At 41.3% G+C, this 14,881-nt stretch overlaps 1 protein-coding gene across 2 annotated transcripts in view; it reads right to left on the bottom strand.

The window, feature by feature from the left end:
• The window catches only part of vps53 (VPS53 subunit of GARP complex), a 184,054-nt gene that overhangs the window by 47,462 nt on the left and 121,711 nt on the right, over positions 1-14,881 (bottom strand). For both annotated transcript variants that reach the window (XM_052035456.1, XM_052035457.1), the window contains 2 exons: positions 12,515-12,593; positions 9,702-9,850 (listed from right to left, as the gene is read on the bottom strand). In XM_052035456.1, coding sequence (XP_051891416.1) covers positions 9,702-9,850; positions 12,515-12,593 — 228 coding nt within the window. The remainder of the gene's footprint in view (positions 1-9,701; positions 9,851-12,514; positions 12,594-14,881) is intronic.

Here is a 14,881-nt window from a genome sequence, read left to right on the forward strand (position 1 = left end):
GCATTTGCCTAGTGACCACATTTACAGAAAAGCAGCCTTGCACATTAAATAAAATGGGGAAAGGAAGTAGGGTGTGCTGAATACAAATACTGAACCAAGATTCCAAAGTGATAAAACAAAATTAGAGCCTACATACTACTGGCATAAGTAGGTGTGAGCAGATCACCTTTGTGCTGACAGTTAGTCATTTTAGAGATTTCCAGCAAAATAGGATTATGCAAGATAAGGGAGGACTTTTCAAAAACAACAACTCCAGGATACTCTGTGGTTTGTCTTTGGAAGAATGATTAGTTTTTTTTTAAATGTGCTTAAAGCTACTGATCTGCCTTCTTGAGTCTTTTAAGGAGTCTGGACTGAATTTTTATATCACTTAGATGCAAGACAGTAAGTAGAGATGTCTAGTTTATTGATTTCAGTTCAGATCTGGACATGCCCAGACCCTTGGGAAAGAGAACAATCTTTTCAACTGTATTTACAATTGGTTTTCTTCAAATTTTGACTTGAATTGCTGTAGAACACAGGGAGTAAGTTTTATATTGCCATTTTTTCTCCACATCTCTCCATGAGGTGGACGGCATCTAATTATAATGATTTTGCTGTTATCATGTTACATTTCTATGGGAGAAAGTAAAAGGAGTCATTTATATTTCTCTCTCCTTTCTCTGCTTTGTTAGAGTTTTGCCCTGTACCTGAAGTCAAGTGAACAGTTACATGTGGAAGTTCCTACATATTATGCTACAGGGCCAATCCAACAATTCAGAGTTTTCCTGGAGTAAATCATTGAAAAAGCTAATTTGGTTTCAGCATGCAGGCTGAATGGGTGTGAACTGGAACATCAGAAAACATAACTAGAGGGTCACCTATCTCTGAAACACGCCACAAACAGTGTGATGATGTATTCACCCATCTGGCCAGGCATGACAAAGATCATCTTATTTTGGTCTTCTTACCTTTATAGGCAGTCCTTCAGGACCAAATATGATTTGTTTCTGCTCCAGTTTTGTAGTTCTGAGGTGACCATTGAGGCCAATATGGGAACTGCAGATTCTTCCACAGATGGGGCAGCAGCTGATTACTTTGTGTATTCCTTCCACTCTTTATGCAGGGCTTCTGTTGTACTCCTGATGCACGGACTCAAGGTTCTCAATAACTTCTTGAACACTCCTTCTCCACTTTGAGAATTCATTGGCCGAGGAATCCCAACAGTCAGTAGGGATCTTACATGTTTTTCCAAGGAGGATGAGTGAGTCCTCAAATCTTTTCCTCTTCCACTCGATCAGCTTTTCTCACAACAAAGCTCAGCACAGAATGTACGTTTAAGGAGTCTGGTGGCAGACATGTGAATGATGTGGTCTGTGCGATGAAGCCAACTGATTGTAATCAGGACCTCAATGCTGAGGATGTTAGCCTGGGCGAAGATACTGATGTTGGTTCATTTATCCTTCCAATGGTTCTGGAAGATTTTTTAAAGGGTAGCATTGGTGGTTCCTTCCTAATGCATTGAGGTGCTTGTTGTCCATAGCCCAGATCTCAGAAGCATATCAGTGCTGCCTGGTAGACTACGTGCTTTCTGCCAGATTTGTGGTCTTGATCTTCAAACACCCTTTCCCTTGATTAATCAAAGACTGTGCTGGTGCACCAAAACCAATGGTGAGTTTCATCATCGATATTGCCTTTTGCTGAGAGATGATTCCTGAGATAAGAGAAGTGGTTGACATTACCCAGACTTTGCTGTGAACCTTTATTGTCAAGGGTGGTTCAGTATAGCTCTGGCAGATTGGTAGAGGACATTTGTCTTGCAGATGTTGAGTGCAAGGCCCATCCTCTCACGAGCTGACGAAGGCTTGCAGCTTGGCCTTCGAGTGGACTCCAACCCATCTGCAGCTCAACTACTAAGACTGGGGTGACTTTGGTTCTTTTGTTATTTTGATAACAAATTTAAAACTGCTAATGATATAATCATGCCAACAGATGATGCATCTGATGGAGAGTCTGGAAAATTAAGCTAGTCTCAACATCAGTCTTGAAAGCCATTGAGTTTGTTTTAGACCTCTCTGATTTTTTACCCAAGAGCACGCTATTTTTCGCACAAGCTCGAACACAATGCAGTGGTGAAAGCAGGTTTTCCTTTTAGGGATGAACCACACCATTGTGAAATGAACCACTTGAATTTATATGGTGATTTATTACAAAGATTAAAACTCTCAAAGCATTCTTTACACCCACAAGGGATTGCTTTAGCAGCCAAGTATAGCAGTCATACAAACATGGCAGACAATTTTAAATGCACAAGATCCTTCAAACAGCATTCAGACAAATAACCCTGTTAACAAGGTACAAAAATGTAGGAGTAATGTTGGCCAGGGCATGGGATGACAACACTAATCTCCATCAAATATTGGATGATTAGAATTCAGTGGGAGCACTCAAACTCCTGTTTAGTCTCTTAAAAATCAACACAGGGTTTGTCAGAATTCTGCTCTCCCTCAACACTGTCCTTAAGTGTCAGCCTGGACTACATGTTCTAACTCCTGGTCTGATGCTTATTCTGCCACTGATAGCAGCAAAGTGTGTTAGATCTTGTCTACAAATAAGAATGTCTTGTAAGGACAAGAATGCTTCAAATAAAGGTCTCCACAATTTAAAACAAGTTGTGCAATGAAATCTAAAGTTACACAGAACCTACACATAGCACGACAACACATTGCTAACTGTTATGGCACACCTATACTGATTCCAAGCTGCAAGAAGGTTGCAGTGCAAGAAATCGAGGCAGGAAAGCAATGGAATGTTTACTTATGTCAGCTTTGAGACTGAAATATACAATAACTGCTCACGTGCCTGAGCAGAACACAAAAAGGTCTTGGGACAAGTCTGAATGAACTGCCCTTGGAACAAGCATGCCAAGTCATATTCCAAAAACATAAGACCATGCTGGGAACATAGTAATCCAGGTTATTCTTCATGAAATTATCCACAATAAATTGGCAAAGCAATAGCTAACCTTGTTGAAAATCTATGCCACACGTATACTGCCTGGCGCCACGTCATCTCCTTCTGGTGCAAACTATTTTTAAACAGATCTGAACTAAGAACTATGGTAAAACATTTACAGGAATTGCTTGCACAAATCGGTACTGGCTAGCACGCACAAAACTGGGAAAAAAATGTGGCTTATAATGAGCAGTGTTTACATTAAAATGTTCTTTTTATGTGAAAATAGAAACATATGACTTTCTGTTCTCTCAGGGATCAAGTTTCTATCTCCTGAGAGATCCCAGGTCTGATTCCTAGTCTTTGTTAAGTTAGCTATTTCAGCATTTGGGCTTTTAAAATTGGCCTCATTTCACCAGGATAGAGTTCCTTCTCTTGAAGAATATACAAGATGACTATGGATAAAAAATGTCATTTGATCCTATGAGTCTCATCCATCCAAAGATTTGTCCAACCCCAACAGGAATCACAACCTCATTCTCCAAACTTTGATTGTTGAATTTGATTGTTTCTTGAAGTGATTCCAAGACTTAGACTCCTGGACTCCACCTGACTTTCATACTACAGTTTGACCAGCAGCTCCTAGTGAAATTAGATTCAGGCAGTAATTTCCTCAATAGTTAGACAATGTGATCATACTTAACAAATACCATGATAACACCGTAAATTTGAGAAGCAGAGAGAAATAACTCAAAATTCAGCACTGACAGGGTGTACAATACAAGGATCTGAGAATGTTACCAAGGCTAATATCAATTGTAGGTTCATCTGATATTCAGAAGTGTATGTCAGTCTGCAGAAGACTTTTGCTCATTTTACCCTTAACAAACATGAGCCTAATAGATAATTGTAAAATAATTTAACACACTTCAAAAATGATTTTTCACATATCAAATTATAACCTTATCAAAGTGAATGGGTGACACAGATAAATAAGTATATTTTGAAGATTAAATGAAGTATTCCAAGTGGGGAAAAAGGTGACAAAAGCTAAAACATGAATGCAGCCTGGGTAGGTGACTTGCCAAGAGTCCATTCTGACACCAGGAATAGCAGGACTTTATAGAGAGAAATGTATATATGGGCAACAGAGACAGTATTTTGTAAAACTGGAAGGGGCGCAAAAGAACATAATAGGAGTAGGAATAGGCCATTCAGCCCCTTGTGGATGCTCTGCTTGTTAAGATCATGACTGATATTTTACCTCAGAGTTATTTTCCCCACACTCACGCCATACCTCTTGATTCTTGTAACATCTAAAAATCTATTGACTGGTGTCTTGAAAAGGAAGGTGCGATTTACTGATGGGACAATGCTGCATGTGACATTATTGGCTGAATGTGATCTGTCAAATTTGGAAGCTGCAGCACTGGAAAATGGACTCACAAGGATTCTGAGAGGGGGAGGAACAATGAGGCAGCAAAAAGGAAGATAGTCATAGAACATGGAAACAGGCCCTTCAGCCCAACTCATCCATGCTGACTGTGTTGCTCAGCGAGCTAGTCCCACCTGCCCGCAGTTGGCCCATGGCCCTCCAAACCTCTCCTATCCATGTACTTATCTAGATGGCTTTTAAATGTTGCTAATGTGCCCGCCTCAACCACCATCTCTGGCAGCTCATTCCAAATACTCAACACCCTTTGCATGAAGAAGCTGCCTCAATATCCCTTTTAAATCTCTCACCTCTGATCTTAAACCCATGCCCTCTTAGCACCTTCTCCCTGGGAAAAGACTATATGCTTTCACCTGTCTGTGTCCCTCATGATCTTATATACCTCTATCAGGTCACCTCTCAATCTCCTACGTTCCAGGAAATAAAGTCCTAGTCTATGCACCCTCTCCTTGTAACTCAGGCCCCCAAGTCCAGGCAATATCCTAGTAAATCTTTTCTGTACTCTTTCCTTTAACAGGGTGACCAAAACTGTACACAATACTGTACAAGATGGATTGCACTCAAGAGGATCCTGCCTACCACAGTGGAGGTGACCCCTGAAAGCTGTCATCACTAGGAATATGACATACAGAGGAATTGAAGAAAAACAAAGCCCTTACAAAAGCCGAGATGGGAACTACATGCTGCTAATCTCCATCATAATTTGTGGATAATGTAAATTATCAGAGGATATAGAGTCCACAAGTCATGTTCCGTCATGTTTAGCACAGTATTACAATGTAGGTATGACTGAAGGCAGCTATAATACAAATAACAGGGCATGATTACAAGCCTTTGTGTAAAAGGAAATTCTGATCAATAATTAGGAGATAAGCAAGCTTCGATATCTTCCTGAATAGCAACAAACAGAAATAAGCTTCCAAATTTCAAGGAGGTCTGCAAATAAAAGCAACAATGGGGGTATAATATGCAATGCTGATCTTTGTTGGTAAAATGAGTCATTCACCAAAGGAAGTGAGATAAGCTGGCTTTGAGAAAGGGGGAACGTACTCCATATGATAGGTCCAGACATATAGGTCTCCACTAAACCTGCTGCTCACGCATTTTATTAGCAGGCAAGATTATATTTGTAGAACTATGAACGTAACATTATATTTGTATGATGCCGGAACAAAAAAATAACAGGAATTGATCCAGCTGGATAACGATAACCTCCTAAGTATGGAAATATGAAAAGTATTTTTGCATTTCCAACCGCACATCTGGTATAAAGTCAGTTTCACTGAACAGTGTGCACTGTGTACACACAAGAGATGCTTAGCGTAAAGCAAGCATTTGAAACTGGACTGGTAGGCAGCCATAAAATGACTCAAACAGTAGCTACTGGACAGTGTGCTACAACAGTTCTTTCTTATTCTTTAGAGTTCCCCAGGGAATCTGGTGCTGGCTGAGGCTGATCAATTGCTGACAGCCTCAAAATGCACATTTCTTTTTGAATCCAAAGTAATTCTTGAACTAACAGTGCTTTTTTTGTTTTTGCCTAAAGTCTATTGGATTGAGACTTTTCAGGTGTAATACTTTTCATTAATTTATGTAAAAGACTCTGTTAAGTATAGTCAATCCAAATTGAGGCATTTGCCCCATCAGGACAAGGATATTAGAAAGATTTGGCTGCCAATCTGACTAGAACTTGAAGTAAAGCATCTCCCCATGAACTAAGGTCTAATTCCTTGTTTCTATGACAAAGCTGTTGGAAAGAGAAGTACTTGCATTTACGCATCTTTGAAACCCAAGCACCTTTGCATACAATGCATTACTTTGGTTATGCAGAAATGTTAGTTAAAATCATCAGGCCTACTCTGCAAGTCAAACCAGGTAGGACTTCCAGTGAACGGTAGGGCCCTGGGGAGTGTTGTAGAAGGACCTATGAGTACAAGTACATAGTTCCCTGAAAGTGGCGTCACAGGTAGACAGGGTGGTGAAGAAGGCATTTGGCATGCTGGCTTTCATCTGTCAGGGCACCTAGGATAGAAGTTGGAATGTTATGTTTCAGTTGTACAAGATATTGGTGACGCCACACTTGGAGTATTATGTACAGTTTTGGTCACCCTGTTATAGGAAGGATGCCATTAAGCTGGAATAGGTGCAAAGAAGATTTATGAGAATATTGCCAGGACTCAAGGGCCTCAGTTATAGGGAGAGGTTGAGTAGGCTAGGATTTTATTTCTTGGAGTGTAGGAGACTGAGCGGTGACCTGATAGAAGTGTGTAAAATCACAAGGGGCATAGATAGGGTGAATGTACAGAGTCAGTTTGGGGAAATCAAGAACTAGAGGGCACAGGTTTAAGGTGAGAAGTCAAAGATTTAATAATAACCTGAGGGGCAACTTTTTCTTGCAGGGGGTGGTACATATATGGAATGAGCTGCCAGAATAAGTGGTTGAGGCAGGTACAATAACAACATTTAAAAGACATTTGGATAGGTACATGGATAGGAAAGGTTTAGCGGGATATGGGCCAAACGCGGGCAAATGGGACCAGCTTAGATGAGCATCTTGGTCTGCATGGACAACTTGGGCCAAAGACACTGTTTCTGTGCTCTATGACTCTAATAACATAAAGCAGGAGGAGGCCATGTGGGTAATGTTGGTAGATGTAATATTGGTAAATTAAACTGGTAAAATGGTTTAGTCACATGTACTGAGGTACAGTGAAAAACTTTGTTTTGCACGCCATCCATACAGATCATTCCATTTTCACAGTGCATTGAGGTAGTACAAGGGAAAGCAATAACAGAATACAGAATAAAGTGTTACAGTTACAGAGAAAGTGCAGTGCAGGCAGACAATAAGGTGCAAGGCCAAATAAGGTAGATTGTGAGGTCAAGAGTCCAACTTATCATACTAGAGGACTGTTCGTTACTCTTATAACAGCAGGATAGCTTTCCTTGAGGCTGGTGGTACGTTCTATCGAGCTTTTATATCTTCTGTCCGATGGGAGGGTGGAGAAGAGAGAACATATGGGGTGGGTGGGGTCTTTGATTACGTTGGCCTCTTTACTAAGGCAGCGAGAAGTGTAGCCAGATTCCATGGAGGGGAGGCTGGTTTCCGTGATGTGCTGAGCTGCATCCACAACTCAATGCAATTTCTAGTGGTCTTGGGCAGAGCAGTTGTCTTACCAAGCCATGATGCATCCAGATAGGATGTTTTCTGTGGTGCATCGATAAAAATTGGTGAGTGTCAAAGGGAACATACCAAATTTCTTTAGCCTCGAGGAAGTAGAGGCGCTGGTGGGCTTTCTTGGCCGTGGCCATGGTTAGAGCAGGACAGGCTACTGGTGATGTTCACTCCTAGGAATTTGAAGCTCTCAACCCTCTCAACCTCAACATTGTTGATGTAAAAAGGAGCACGTGCACTGCCCCCTTACTGAAGTCAATGACCAGCTCTTTTGTTTTGCTGACATTGAGGGAAAGGTTGTTGTCAAGACACTATGTCACTAAGCTCTCTATCTCCTTCCTGTACTCCAACTCATCATTATTTGAGATTCGGCCTACTACGGTGGTGTCATCTGCAAACTGAAGTTAGAACAGAATCTGGCTAGGCAGTTGTGAGTGTATGGGGAGTTGGAGGCTGGCTGGGGATGCAGCCTCGTGGGGCATCGTGGCAGAGGCGTTGCTGCTTATCCTCACTGATTGCGGTCTGTTGGTCAGGAAGTCAAGGATCCAGTTGCAAAGGGAGGTGTTGAGTCCCAGGTCCAGGAGTTGTAGTATTTGTAGTTGGAATCATAGTATTCAAGGCGGAGCTGTAGTCAATAAACAATTGTGTCTTTACTGACGACACACAAATAAGTGTCTTTACTGTCCAGATGCTCCAGAGATGAGCATAGGGCCAGGGAGATGACATCTGCCATGGACCTGTTTTGGCAGTAAGCGAATTGCAGTGGGTTGAGATTGTCTGGGAGGCTGGAGTTAACATGTGCCATTGACCAGCCTCTCGAAGCACTTCATGATGGTGGATGTCAGAGCCACCGGGGGTAGTCATTAAAGCACATTAACTTATTTTTCTTAGGTACCGGGATGATAGTGGTCTTTATAAAGAGAGGAGAGCGGATCCACCGGGGATGGGTCAAAGATGAGAAGGGAAAAAAGGGGGTAGTAAAAAGAGAGGTAGGCTAGGAAAGGAAACAAAAGACAGAAGTTTGCGCTTGGAAGGACAGCACCTCATTTTCCATCTCGGAACTTTGCAGCCTAATGGCATGAACATTGAAATTTCCCACTTTAAGTAATCCCCACAACCCCCTCCCCCACACCCACCCCTAACCATGCCTCTTCTTTTCTTCCCTTTCCTAGCCTCTCTCTCTTTTTTCCACCCTCTTTTTTCCTCCTTACCTTTGACCCATCCCCCGGTGGATCTGCTCTCCCCTCCTCCCCCGCACCTGCCTATCACTATCTCTTACCTGCATCTACCTATCACCTCCTTGTGCCCACCCCGCCTCCCCTCTTTTGTCCACCTATCATTGCTCTGCGTTTCCCTCCTATACATTGGGCATCCCCTTTTCCTATCTTCAGTCCTGAAGAAGGGTCCTGGCCTGAAATGTTGACCGCCTGCTTTTCTCCACGGATGCTGCCTGGCCTGCTGAGTTCCTCCAGCGTCATTGTGTGTTTCATCTAGATTCCAGAATCTGCCGTCCTTTTTGTCTACAAGTGTAATTACTTCAGCTTGTTATGTATCAGTTTCTCTGCTGAATTAATATCATTTACCTTAGTACAACGGAGGAATTAACGTGATTAGTAATTTGATCACATATCCGGACAGTATTTCCCAAACTGTTTAAGATAAATGGCAATCCGGATTGCATATGGCTATTGTTTTCTAAAAGCCAGGCAACAACCAGCAGAAAAAAAAGAGACATTAAGCACTGGGGGTTTTCAGAAAGAACACTGAAAATGTTAAAATTACATTTCGTTTGATAAAAGATTGAGATTCTTAAACTACATTCTTCCAAAGAATATGCCTAGCAAATCTGTTGCTGTTATTATTTTCTACCAAAAAGAATAATCTTTCTTTTTCACTCCATTTATTCTGGAGCCATTGAACATCAAAGACATTGACGTTTGATGAAATACAAGATAGAATTACAGAATGCAAGTTTCCAAAAGACTTACAGAAAGCCTTAAATCCAATCCTACAGAAAACTGTACTCAAGTTATTCCCCACAGGCATTAGCACCACTTATCTTTAATGCAAGACTACCTCAGAAAGAAACATTTTGTAGTGAAGATGTGAATTTTGACAGTAAGGAGACATTACACTTACTTGACAAATTTGATGCAGAACTGTGTAAAGTATTTGCGAGTGGAAGCCAGGTTATCTCGGATGATGGGTACATTCTGTTTGATATGTTGGATTATAGAAGTGACATATGCACTCTGGTCACCCACGTGTTCCACATTTTGCCATGGCATCTGGAGGAATATAATATATTTCTACAACCTTAAAAGGAACTTTTAATCAAAGATATTTACACATACCTGACCCACTTGTGGCAATAACTCCAACCATTAGTTAAGAAGCGTCACTATTGGATTTATAAGTTATTAAACTGAAATAATATTTCCATTTATTTTCAAGATTAGTCATCAAAACATTTCAAAGTACTTCATAGAATAAATGTGTTTATAAAGTGAACCAGCATCTCTTGAGGTAGCTATGATGGCCAGTGTGTTTGGAGGAGATCCTTTCTGAAATAGTGCCAAGTTGTCTTGATCATCTGGTGCACCAGAACAGCCAGAAAGAACTTTTTGTAATCTCACTCAAAGATAATGTTGCAATTTTTTCTGTCAGCTTTTTTTGAAGAGCTCATGAGATTTGGAACCATAATTCTCTGAACTAGAGGCAAGACATACTACCAACAGGATAAAATTTAACACAATTTTTAGAGATGTACGTGCAATCATAGAGATACAATCATGAAGAAAACGACAGATGTGATTCCATAACCTGATGTTCCAAGTCAGGAACTATGGGCAGCACAGTGGCGCAGCTAACAGAGCTGCTGCCTCACAAATGCCACATATGAATTACCAAGGAGGTCCTATTGGCAGCTTTAAAGGACAGTAAGGTGGATAAATCCCCAAGGCCTGACCAAGTGTACCCTCAGACCTTGTGGGAAGATAGGGAAGAAATTGCAGACCCTTGCAGAGATATTTAATTCACCTTTAGCCACAGGTGAAGTTCTGGAAAACTGGAGGGTGGCTAATGTTGTACCATTATTTAAGAAGGGCAGCAAAGACAAACCAGAGAACTACAGGCCAGTAAGTCTGACATCAATAAGGTGGGTAAGTTACTGGAGGGGATTCTGAGGGACAGGATCTACTAGTATTTGGATAGACAAGGTCTGATTTGGGATAGTCAGTATGGCTTTGTACATAGGAAGTCACACCTGACAAATCTGTTAGAGTTTTTCAAAGATGTGACCAAGAAGATAGATGAGAGCAGGGCAGTGAACATTGTCTATATGGACTTTGGCAAGGGCTTTGACAAGGTCCTGCATAGAAGGCTAGCCTGGAAGGTTAGATCACAAGGGATCCAGGGAGAGCAAGTTAACTGGATTCAAAATTGGCTTGATGGTAGGATGCAGAGAGTGATGATGGAAGGTTGTTTCTCAGACTAGAGGGCTGTGACCAGTTGTGTACCATAGGGATCGGTGTTGGGGCCTTTGTTGTTCATTATTTATGTAAATGATTTGGATGAGAATGTACAAGGCATGGTTAGTAAGTTTGCAGATGATACAACAATAGGTGGTATTGTAGACAGTAAGGAAAGTTATCTTGATTTGCTAGGTAAGTAGCCAAATGGCGTTCAATTCAGATAAATGTGAAGTGTTGCATTTTGGGAAGTCAAACCAGGGTAGGACTTGTACAGTGAATGGTGGTGCCCAGGGGAGTGTCATGGAATAGAGAAATGCAGGAGTGCAGGTATATTGGTCACTGAAAGTGGTGTCACAGCTAGACAGGGTGGTGAAGAATGTGTTTGGCATGCTGACCTTTAGTGAGGATACTGAGTATAAGAGTTGGGATGCCATTATGCAGTTGTACAAGATGTTGGTGAGGCCACAATTGGAGTATTGTGTACAGTTTTGGTCACCTGGTTATAGGAAGAATGTCACTAAGTTGGAAAGATTGCAAAGAAGATCTACGAGAATGTTGCCAGAACTCGAGGGTCTGAGTTACAGGGAGAAGTTGGACAGGCTAGGACTTTATTCCTTGGCGCGTAGGAGACTGAGGGGTGACCTTAAAGAGGTGTATAAAATCATAAGAGGGACAGATAGGGTGAATGCGCACAGGCTTTTTCCCAGGGAAAGAGAACAAAAACTAGAGGATATAGGTTTAAGGAGAGAGGGGAAAGATTTGACAGGGACCTGAGGGGCAACCTCTTCACATAGTGGGTGATGCATATGTGGAACAAGCTGCAGAGAAACTAGTTGAGGCAGATACAATAATGACATTTAAGGGAACATTTGGATAAGACAGGAAAGGTTCAGAGGGATATGGGCCAAATGCAGGCAAATGGGACTCGCTTAGGTGGACACCTTAGTTGGCATGGATGAGTTGGACCGAAGGACCTGTTTCCGTGCTATATTACTCTATGACTCTGTAATTCCAACAACCTAGGTTCAATCCTGACCTCAGCAACTGTCTGGAGTTTGCCTGTTCTCCCTATGACTGCGAGGTTTCTCCTGGGTGCTCAGGTTTCATCCACATCCCAAAGATGTGCAGGTTGGTAAGTTAATTGGCCACTGTAAATTGTACCTATTGTAAACCTGAGTGGGGAGAGTCTATGTGAATGTGAGGAGAATGAAAGGGGATTAGCATCAGACTAACATGAATGAGTGTGGACTCGTCGGGCCAAAAGGCCTGTTTCCAAGCGTATAACTCTGACTCTGTGATGTTCTCTGAAGGCATACATGTAGATGAACTATGGGCTACGTTCAAGAATTCCTGAGATCTGCTTGGTATTAGTGCAGCCCCCCAGTAGAAGCACCAGATTATAGAATCATCACCCTCAGCTATTAAACAGCATCAAGCAGATCAATCTTTGGAGCTACTGAACCGGGATTTTGCACCTACTTTACTCATAGCAGTCAGCGCAGGATCACAGGCTGCATCCAAGTCCTGAACCAACAGCTGGATACTATTAGAAATCACACTGCAACGCAAGGAAGAAAAAAATTCATTTAACACAATACAGTAATACATAAAATAAAACAAAGCTCCATTTACTGCAAATCATTTTTTTGCACTTCCAAAACAACAATTTACTACACATTGCTTAAGGGAATACACTTTCCAGCTTTAGGTTTATAGTATTTATTAATGGTAGTTTTCATTTCTGAGAAACAGCTAGTTTTTAAAATTATATTTTATAACAACTTCCATTCTGTTTTTTAGGATGAATGCCATGATTCCAAGAAGCTGCAGCAATGAAAAGCAGCATAGTTTCTAGCAGTAGAGAGAGATCATGGAATTAACATTACCATATATAACTCTCCTCATCATGGTTGGATGGAAATGGAGGAAGATTCAGAGTTTGGGGAATGAGGGTATTAGAGGGGATGTGGTTGAACACAAAAACATCCTGGACATCTTTGCTTTTTCTGTCAGAAGTGTAGGAGACAGTTGGTATTGGAGGTTAAAAAAGCTGTCCACTTCCCAACCTGCCATCCTTTCACCCTCCCAACCACACCAATGTGGTTGATTCTTAAGGGGCAGTTAGGGGTGGACAATAAAGGCTGACCTCGACAGTAATGCCTGCATGCAGTGATTAAATAAACAAAAAAGTACAGAAATGGACAGGGAGAGACAAAGTAAAAGTAGTGGGATATGTTTTCCAGGGACAATGGACTGAACAGTTTGGGTTAAAAGCATTATTTGGGGTGGAGAGACAGTGCTGGCAGTTCTGACATGGCTTCCTTTTGCAGAATTATAGCAGAGAGTGCAGCAGCCAATTGCATTAGACAGGGCCAGCAGCATAAAGTAGAAGGTGAAGGCCTAAGCCTGCAAGATCTAAACAAGCAGGAAATTAACAAACACTCCATATCTTCAGAGGAGACTACATTTACAGAGAACATTATTAATAAAACTTCCTAAGCATTCAGCTAAAAATCAATATTTGTGGCTCTAAATTAGTCACTTGCATTGCAGAACTTTGTGTCGTTACTATATTTTGTCTGGGTGTAATTAACTATCACCCATTCTTGGCTAATCAAATTGAGCATTGTATTTTTCTGTCTTTAAATGTAACAACTGCATACCACCCCTCTGTTAAAAGGAGACATTTGTGACCAAAACTATTTGGCAGAGCTGAAATCTCTCATTAGGTTGGTGCCATATGATTTACTCCCTAAAGAGGAGCAGTGAGCAAAATTAACTATACCTCATAAACTCCAAACGATTGAAATTTTTGGCACTAGGTCTTTCACGGCAGATCAACTGATGGAACTGCGCAGGAAATACTTGTGGCTTTGCACCATCTTACAGTAATCCATGGACTTTCCATTCTGGACTGAAATAGGTTATGGCTTTAGCATAAAGAATTACATTGCTCTACAAGGACAACCACAAGTAATGCTTATTACAAAATGGTATGCTTTCTTTAAAGGAGTATTTTGTTTTTTCACTGGGGAGAAAGGAAGATCCAGAATAATCAAGTATCAATTTTTGACAGGATGACAATGAGACATGGGAATCTTAATACTTATTGACTGGAGCTAAATCACTATATTGTGCACTGCAAACAAGCAAAGATCCCTATAGCTTTAGGAAGAAAGGTTTGTTCTATCAAGATGACGAGCATGCTCAGTAATACAATAGCCTTATTAGATTCACAAGTATCAATAAACTGTCATCAGCAAATTTTAGCTACTGATCTTGCTCTAGAACAATTTCAGTACAAGGCTTTTCAGTTATAAATATCAAAGGGCAGACTATGATTAGATTCTAGTTATTATAAAAATAAGCTTACCTTGAGCAGAAAGTAACCATAAAGAAAATGCAAGCGATTTGTTTTTACTTTTATAAGATATCTTTATTAGTCACATGTACATTGAAACACAGTGAAATGCATCTTTTGCGTAGAGTGTTCTGGGGCAGACTGCAAGTGTGGCCATGCTTCCGGCGCCAACATAGTATGCCCACAACTTCCTAACCCGTACGCCTTTGGAATGTGGGAGAAAACCGGAGCACCCGGAGGAAACCCACCCAGACACGGGGAGAACGTACAAACTCCTTACAGACAGTGGCCGTAATCAAACCTGGGTCGCTGACGCTGTAATAGCATTGCACTAACCGCTACACTACCGTCCCTGCCCTACAAATGCCAATCACAAGTCCAATCATTGCATTTCCCCATATTCTAACTGAAAGCCCTTCATTCCCTTAATATTTCCTTTCACTCCTACAGCCTTCTAGAACCCAGGCTTGGCCACCCCTGCTCAT

Source organism: Pristis pectinata, chromosome 21 (genome assembly GCF_009764475.1).
Source record: "Pristis pectinata isolate sPriPec2 chromosome 21, sPriPec2.1.pri, whole genome shotgun sequence".
NCBI classification, from domain to species: Eukaryota; Metazoa; Chordata; class Chondrichthyes; order Rhinopristiformes; family Pristidae; genus Pristis; species Pristis pectinata.